At 53.7% G+C, this 8189-nt stretch overlaps 1 protein-coding gene across 1 annotated transcript in view; it reads right to left on the bottom strand.

The window, feature by feature from the left end:
- The window catches only part of NTN1 (netrin 1), a gene marked incomplete at its 5' end in the record, with an annotated part of 253366 nt that overhangs the window by 59973 nt on the left and 185204 nt on the right, over positions 1 to 8189 (bottom strand). Inside the window, one exon of the mRNA XM_006156427.2 lies at positions 6868 to 6921. Within this exon, the coding sequence (XP_006156489.1) occupies positions 6868 to 6921 (54 nt within the window). The remainder of the gene's footprint in view (positions 1 to 6867; positions 6922 to 8189) is intronic.

Here is an 8189-nt window from a genome sequence, read left to right as displayed (position 1 = left end):
CTAGATATCTAATAGCTATTTTCCCAACTCGTCTCAAGATCCCCACTTTGGGCCAGCAGGTGGCGCTGTGGTGAAAGGAACAGGATTCCCACATGGTCAGCCGCGGTTCAAGTTCCAGACCTGGTGGTTTGCTTCCTCGCTTTCCCCTTCTCTCTTTCTCTCTTTCTCTCTTTCTCTCTCTGTCTCTGGTCAAATTTTAAAAATAATAATAATAACAAATGGCGTTAAATAAATAAATAATTCTCGCAAACAAACAGAGAGCCCCACTTCAAGCTGACTCTCCACACCTGTCCCCATGCCACCAAATCGACAGAGAAGCTGGCAGAAACTGCAGCTCAGTTCAACCCCTCACTACGCTGTGGTTTCTATATTTTATGTGTTGTTTTATGTGCTTTACTGAACACTTATCATAGGCCCATCACTAAGTCACAAGCTTTGCCTGGGGAGGCCAGGGGGTGGCACAGGGGTAATACAGCATTCGGGGAAGTTGTGGGCTGATGCTCATGGGAAGGTTCCGGGTTCACACCAAAGCCCTCCCTGAACACACCACACATGTGGGCCCATCATCCAGGGCTGGCTGAACCTGGGCGAGGAGGCACAAGGCCCCTGTTGAGGTGCTGACCCCTCTCTCACGCATGGAAGAGAGGAATAAATAAACTTAAAAAAATAATAATAAGCTTTTACGTGGACCGTCTCATTGACCCTGACAATCACCCAGAGTTATTCTTACCTTATTTCAAATACTGCACTCAAGTTTCATCAGCTCACTTTTCCAATCCCCCCAATACCTTTTTTTTTTTTTGGAGAGGTTTTTGCTATAGGGCGCTTGCGCTCATCAGACAGAGAGAGACATCCCCCCAAGGGGGGATGGCCATGCCGCAATCCCTTCTCCTCCATTCTCATCTCAGGATCTTGGGCACGCACACACGCACCTGGCATGAGTTTTAAGCCACCGGGTCCATGAACCACGGTCAACTACATGGGTGTCCAGCAACATAGCCATTACGCTAACAGCTGGTTCCCCCCCTCAACCTATTCCTGAACTCCCTTTATTTTTTTTTTTCTTTTTGTAGAGAGAGACATTTTTGCTACAGGGCATGTGTGCTCACCTGAAGGACAGAGAGAGAGTGATAGAGAGAGAAAAAACAAAACATCACCCCCAAGGGGGGATGGCCACACCACAATCCCTTCTCCTCCATTTTCCTCTCAGGATTTTGGGCATGCACATACACACGCCCAGCGTGAGTTTTAAGCCACTGGGTCCAGGACTCGAACTGTAGTTGACTACGTGGAGTTCAGTGACATAACCATTATGTAATTTGCTGATCCCTCCATCTTCTTTCTAATGCCAGAGGGCACTTATGCAGGTCCCAAAAAGAGAGGAAGAGAGGAAAGGAGGGAGGGAGGGAGGAAGGGGGCGGAGAAGCACCACCCAACAGCATCCGGTTAGACCGCAATCCTTTTCCCTCCAATTCTCTACTCTCTGACGCCCCTGGGAGCGCATCCACCCTCGCGGACCCACCATGGCCTGGACTCCAAGTGCACTGCCATGTGGGATCCAGCTTCCTCCATATGGCAAGGGGCTGTCTTACCACAGAGCTGGCCCCTGCTCCTACCTTAATAAAAGCCTGAAACATGAGTAACCTGTGCTTCTCCACGGTGCAGACCTATACAAACCTAATATTCTTCAATAAAAAGCCGAGGTGCTGAGAGGCCACCAGATGTGACATCTGTAAGGTTGTCCCCCCACCCGCAGCACCTGAGCGTAGAGCTCCTCAGAAAGGCTCAGCTGCCAGGCTCCGGAGCACTTGCTGGGCTTTTCTGAGCAGCTGCAGAGCCCCTGAGCGTCACCCCCTGCCCCCAGGCTGGGCCTGCTGGAGCCATTAGCATGAGGTGCCCGTAGGGCCCCAACAGGACTGAGACCCTGCAGGAGATGGGGGAGCCCATGACTTGACGGGGTCCTTGTTCCTGTAGCCAGACTCTGGGTCCAGCCTCCACTCAAAAGGCAGCCATGCCCCTTCAGATACTGGATCCTTCTGTGTAAAAACGCATCACGACTTTTCCAGCCACCCAGTAGATGAGGCCAGCCAAGGTTCCCCGGCGGCCCCTCCTTCCTCTGGATTTCTTTGATCCACTTCTAGGGGAGGGCCCACAGGCAGTGGCGGGTGGACTCGGCTCCCCTGGGCTCCAAGAGCCCACTGTGGCGTCTCCCCCTAGCCTGACATTGAGTGATGTCACTCTGGGAGTCCTGACACCAGCCACAAAGGGAGTGGGAGGGGCTTCAAAACATTCATGGAAAGTGGAATTAAAGTATGAGTTTAGGTCCAGCCGCCATGGCTCAGAGGTGACACCAGCACCCTGCAGTGCTGGGTACCATATGGCAGCTGGGTTCGGGTCCTGGGTCAGCCTGAAAAGCACACTGTGCACACACGTGACCACCCAGGACCCTGGGAAGCTGAGGCACTGGCGGGGAGGGGATGGAGGCATGACTGAGGGGATTTTCTCTCTCTCGCACGTGCACTTCCTATCATTAAAAAAAGTATGAGTTTATCTTGGTGCAAAAAATGTTGGAATTTATACATAATTTTTAATTCATATTACACATCTTTCTATAAACTTTGAAGATTCTTCATATTTACACGAAGGAAAGCAGTAAATTCTGCCAACCCACTCTCTCTCTTACCCCAGCCAGTTGTTAAATATTTACCAGGCACATTTCTGCCCACGGGGCCCTCTGCAAGGGAAGGTGACAGCCAGCCAGGATGGGGGAGGCACAGGAGCCCTGATCCTACCCCTTCACTCTCCAGTGGGTTGTAAGAAGGGCCCATGGCCTTGTGGGAATCCTCACAGCCAGTGAAAGAGCGACCCCAGATCTCCAGGCTCCAAATGGCTGAGCCACGTGGCGTCCAGAAAACCAAACAACATGCAAATCAAGAGGAACCAGCAGTTGGCATAATGGCTATGTTGCTGGACTCCCATGTAGTCGAACGTGGTTCGAGTCCTGGACCCGGTGGCTTAAACTCACACCAGGTACGTGTGCGTGTGTGCCCAAGATCCCGAGAGGAGAGGAGAAAGAATTGCAGCATGGCCATCCCCCCAGGAGGTGATTTCTCGCTTTCTGTCTGTCTCTGTCTTTTAGGAAAGTGCACGTGCCCTGTAGCAAAAACCTCTAAAAAAAAAAATAATAAAGAACTTCCTGGTGACATACTGAGGGCCAGGAATGGCCAATACCCCTCATTCAGCTCTGAGGGGTGCTACAGCCTCTCCCACAGCATCCCCCCTTTCAGCGAGTGGTTTGTTTCCCTCCCTGGCCCCAGGCCTCCCACAATCACTGTGCTCCCCGTCTCCCCGCCCTGTGAGGGCTAGCTAAGGGTGCAGGAAAAGAACAGTTCCCGGTGAGCTGGCCCTCCAGGGAGATGAGTTCAGGGTGAGGTTATGTCCATCAGCTTTCAGAATGGATTCTTACCTTATTAATTCTCCTCTGTTACGCAGGCAAAATAAATAAGCCTTTCACAGACAGCCTTGCACGAGCCCTTCCCTATTCAAACACTGCAAGAGTGGACAGGTTTGGACGGACTAGCTCCTGGGCCTCAGTTTTCAAGGGGCTCTCCTGGCCTTCTGCCCACAATGCCCTGGCCTGCTGGGACAAAGCAAGCCAGCCTCTCTGTGATGGGAGGCCCCACGGTCCAGCTCCTACATCCCAGGGATTGCTCGTGTTCCTTCTCCAGAGAGAGGATCAGAGACTTTGGGCATCGAGAGGCCACAGAGAACATCTGCAAGGGTCTGGCCGTGCATGCAAGCCTCAGACCTGTTCTCTCGTTCTCTCTGTGTGGGAAATACTTTATGAGGAGCTTATTTACTGCTTACTCAGTTTAAATCACAGTGTGAAGGGTTCCAAATGACGAAAGGAAATAAACAGTAACAAAATCAAAAGGATGTCCCGGCTGGGATGGTGCGGGTGGTAGAAGGACCACTGGAGCTATGTGGGAAGGCCCTGGGTTTGAATCCCAGGTCAACTGCATGCACCAGCCATGCCCAAGAGTTCGCCAGTAATCCTGGCTGGTGATAAGGCTGGGGAGAGGGTCATGGCAAGACCCTGTCAGGGTCCCTGTTCTCCCCTCCCTTTTACTCTCTTCCTCTCTCTCTCATGAAAGAAATAAATAAACTTAAAAAAAAAATAGCCATAAAAGTCAATAAGCCAACCAAGGACTGTAAGGAAGACATCTCCAAGAGAATGCTACAAGCGTTTGTGAGTACTGGGTCGTCAGGGAAGTCGTAACATATTTTTCTCTTTTTCTATGCAAAGACCCACGTGACTTTTCCAACAACCCAAGAGTTGCTCAGTAATCTTTTGTCTGATGGAGCTGGCAACCTCGCTCACTTCATACCAACTTCTTGTAGGCTTTGTAGAAGTCTCATGAAGGTTTTCCCCATTTTTCCCATCTCTGATTTGGAAGGGGCAAAGCCAAAAACCACCGGAAGAAACCCAAAGTCAAGATGCAAGGCCTAGAGAAACAGGAGGAGACAGTGAGAGCGTGAGAGCGGTCAAGACAGGGCTGGGTGGCAGCCACGGGGAAGCAGCAGTGCCGCAGTGCCGTGACGCCGGCCCCCAGGGAAGGCCCCAGGATCACCTCCGGAGGACTTGCTGTGCACACAGGCGCACGGACACCCGCGGTCCTGACTGGCTGAGGCTGGGGGTGGATGGAGGCATGAAGACCCTGCTGGGAGTGCCTGCCTGTCTTTCTCTCCCTCCCTCTCTCTTTCTGAAGAAATAAACAAACACACTTTAAAAAAAAATCTTTCTGTCTTGCCTTTGACAGCGCTGCAAATATGGCGCCTGCTCAGAAGTCCTGTCCCCTCCTACCCCGCCTACCCACCCGCTCATGCGCTCAGCCTGAAGCCCCCGTGCAGGGGGGGCAGCAGATGACACACAGCGAGGAGAGCGAGGCCAGGATTCCCTGTGAGAGCTCGCGTTCCAGCCTGCCCACCCTGCCGCCGCTCTCATCTGAATGATGCTTTGACCTGTGAGACCCAGAGACAGCTTCCTCATTCTGGCCTGGGCCCCCAGGACCTGGGTGCTGCTTGCTCCTCTCAAGGCCTTCTCATCGCCATGTCCTCCGTGCAGCTCCACCAAAGGTTCCTCCAGACTCTACAAACCACCCAGGGCCAAACTACGGATTTCCCCGCGTGGTCCCCAGTACTCCCCGAGATGCAGCTCTGGCCCTTTCCATGCCAGGGCTGTTGCTGACGAGGCTCGTGCATGCTCTGAGCCTGTTGCCTCTCCGGTTCCGAGGGCACTGGCAATGCACCACCAGGTCCAGAGTCTTTATCCTCAGATATCTGGGCAGCCCTCTGGGTTTGCCAGCTCCCCACATCTCCCCACAGTCCTGTCTGGAAGGAAAAGGGTCCCCAGAGCCAGCATACGTGTCCATGACGGGGCTCCCCACTATTGCTCTTTCTGCCCGCCATTCCGACTCCTCCAAATACCAGTACACAAAAGCCCCATGTGACCCCGAAATTAGAACTGCGTCCAGGCCGGGGTAGCCTCAGCCTGCATCCCACCCAGCGAGGCTCTGGGCCTTCCATGTGCCCAAACCCAGGCTGAACAACCTTTTCTAGGTCAAGAGTGGTGAAGTCCACGGCCCCTTTTTCAGAATAATATATTTCAAAGATAAAAGTAAATGATAGGACTACGCTGGAAACCAGTAATACCGAAGTACGGTCACCTAGCCGTCTTTAAGAAACCCAGGGTGACGGTGCACTTACGTCAGGGATCTGCTTCTAGTTTCAGGGTCTAGCAGCAGGTCTGGCTGCTTCTGTCACCTTGAACCAATAACAAGCCTAAAACACTGTTTTGCGATAGCCACACCAACTAGAACCATGATGTGTAACGGCCGTGGTGTTTCCTGGGGCACCGGCAGTGGGCACGCTGACCACCAGGCCTGGAGCCTACCTTCCGGGTGGAGAAAATGCTCCATTTTCAGCAAGAGGTGAGTGACAGTGAACATATGACTCTCATCCCATCCCAGCTCACAAGAACCCCTGAAATCTTTGTAGACCGCTGTGCTGAAGGGCACCTCTGTCATGCCCAGCCTGCGGCTCCTTCCTCCTCAGCAGCCCCAGAAAAGTTTCGCAACCTTGTTTGGGTACCGTTGGGCTGGGTTGGCAGCCTCTTTTTTTTTTTTTTCTTGAGAAGTTTTTGCTATAGGGCGCGTGCGCTCACCAGAAAGACAGAGAGAGACAGAGAGACAGAAAGTGAGAAATCACCCCCAGGGGGGATGGCCACGCCGCAATCCCTTCTCCTCCATTCTCCTCTCGGGATCTTGGGCATGCACGCACACGTGCCTGGCGTGAGTTTAAGCCACCGGGTCCGGGACTCAAACCTTGCTCGACTACGTGGGAGTCCAGCGACATAGCCATTACGCTAACTGCTGGCATAGGGGGGACAAGTAAGAGGGGCTCAACATTTTGGGTTCCAGGTTTGGGAAGAAGGTACCACTAAACGTAACTGTATTTTTTTTTAAACTTTTTAAAAAAGAACCTGTATTTAGTTATACATTTATTTGTCATGATTTTCAAGCCACCTGGTCTGGAACTCCAACTGTGGTTAGTCATGTAGGAATCCAGTGCCTTAACCACCATGTCACCTCCTGGTCCCAAAACTAGCACGTTTTTTATTTGCAGAGGAAAGACACACAAAAAGTGCCCTCCGGCCCCTTCCTGGACCGTGCAGCCTGGGATTAGAGCTCACGCCACGCAGGGCCCAGATGCTGGTTCCAGAGGAGCCCGGGCCTCCTCATCCCCCTCCCGCTACCCCGTCTCCCGCCCCACGCACAGCCAGAGTGAGAAGCTACGGGGGCAGTTTACCTTCAGGCTCCTCCACGCTACTGGCCGCAGTGGTTGGTGGTGCTACGGGGATCTCTGTGAGGTTCCGGACAGGGAGGAAGAGAAAACGAGGAAAGAAGACATTAGTTTTGACCTGAGAATAAGCCAGACACAGACTCCTCCCAACCTCCTGTGCCCCCTTCCCACTCCGTGGCTTAAGAACAGGAAAGTCGGGGAGGAAAAGACCCTGGCAGCAGGGTCCTGGGCGTGCCATGTTGCTGCCTTTAGAAGCTGCCTCTTACTCAGACTGGGAGGTTGATGGTGGCTCCAGGTTGTCCTGGAGGGACAGGAGTGGGGAGAAGGCAGGAGCGAGTGGCTATCCACTTGGCTGAGCCCCAGGGTGGCCACGGGGGTCTTCCCCAGGCCTCTCTGCCCTTATGATGTGCCTACCCAGACCCTGCTCCCCTCTGACCTCAACTCCTGAGTGGGGAAGGATGGCCTCCAAGGGGCTAACAATCCACCCACAGGGAGGTTTCTCACCTGCCCAGAGACATGTCTGCCGTGTGGCCGGGTGCCCAGGGGCTCACATCTCACAAGCTAAGGCGTTTTCTCATGGGCAGATGGGACTGAGTGCACAGAAGGTCAGGGCCTGATAAAAGCATGTGCTTTATTTCGGTTATTCTTTCTGCCTAGAATAGTGCCTTGTGGGCCTAACCCGTGCTTGATACAGGCAAGGCGCTTCAGCCAGTCTCCGCTGTCCAGAAACTCAGCTGCCAGGAATGGAGCTCAGCTTCCTCCTCTGAACAGAAGTCTCGGAGGGGCGGGGACTCACTTTCTCCAGTGAGTGACCATGAACCCCTCTGACTTCTGCCATGTCCGCCCTTCCTCTGCCCCCTATATTCCAGATCGAATAGAGCCTGAGTCCTGGTGGATGGGGATGGCACACTCAGGTGGGGGGCAGATCTGAGACCCCCAGAAACTGCCTCCGCACCTTTAGGAGAACAGGGGCGGCCCCCAGCCCTCACCGTGGAGGTCAGTCTTGGGTGATTTTATTGACAACAATACACACAGATGCCTGGTCCCACGGCTTATCAGGAAGTTGGGCCCTGTACCAGGCCTCGCTTAGACCAGAAAAGCCACCTAGTGCCCGCAGAAACCTCCAGGAGGCAAGCTCTGAACGGTCAGGCTGACGCTGAGACCCACCAACACAGCAGGTGCCACAGAGCCACGCCAGCCACCCGGCCGCACACTGCAGGTGGGCCTGGCCCTAGGAGGGAGGTGGAGGGCCCCGCTCCTGAGCTGTGACAAGACAGGGTGCAAGCATCCCAGGACGGAGACCTGAGCCTGCAGCCCGCTGGGCAGGA

The sequence above is a fragment of the Tupaia chinensis genome, unplaced genomic scaffold, assembly GCF_000334495.1.
Source record: "Tupaia chinensis unplaced genomic scaffold, TupChi_1.0 Scaffold000493_1, whole genome shotgun sequence".
In the NCBI taxonomy this organism is placed as follows: domain Eukaryota; kingdom Metazoa; phylum Chordata; class Mammalia; order Scandentia; family Tupaiidae; genus Tupaia; species Tupaia belangeri.
The sequence above is the reverse complement of the archived record's forward strand: the minus strand, read 5'-3'. Positions and strand labels throughout refer to the sequence as shown.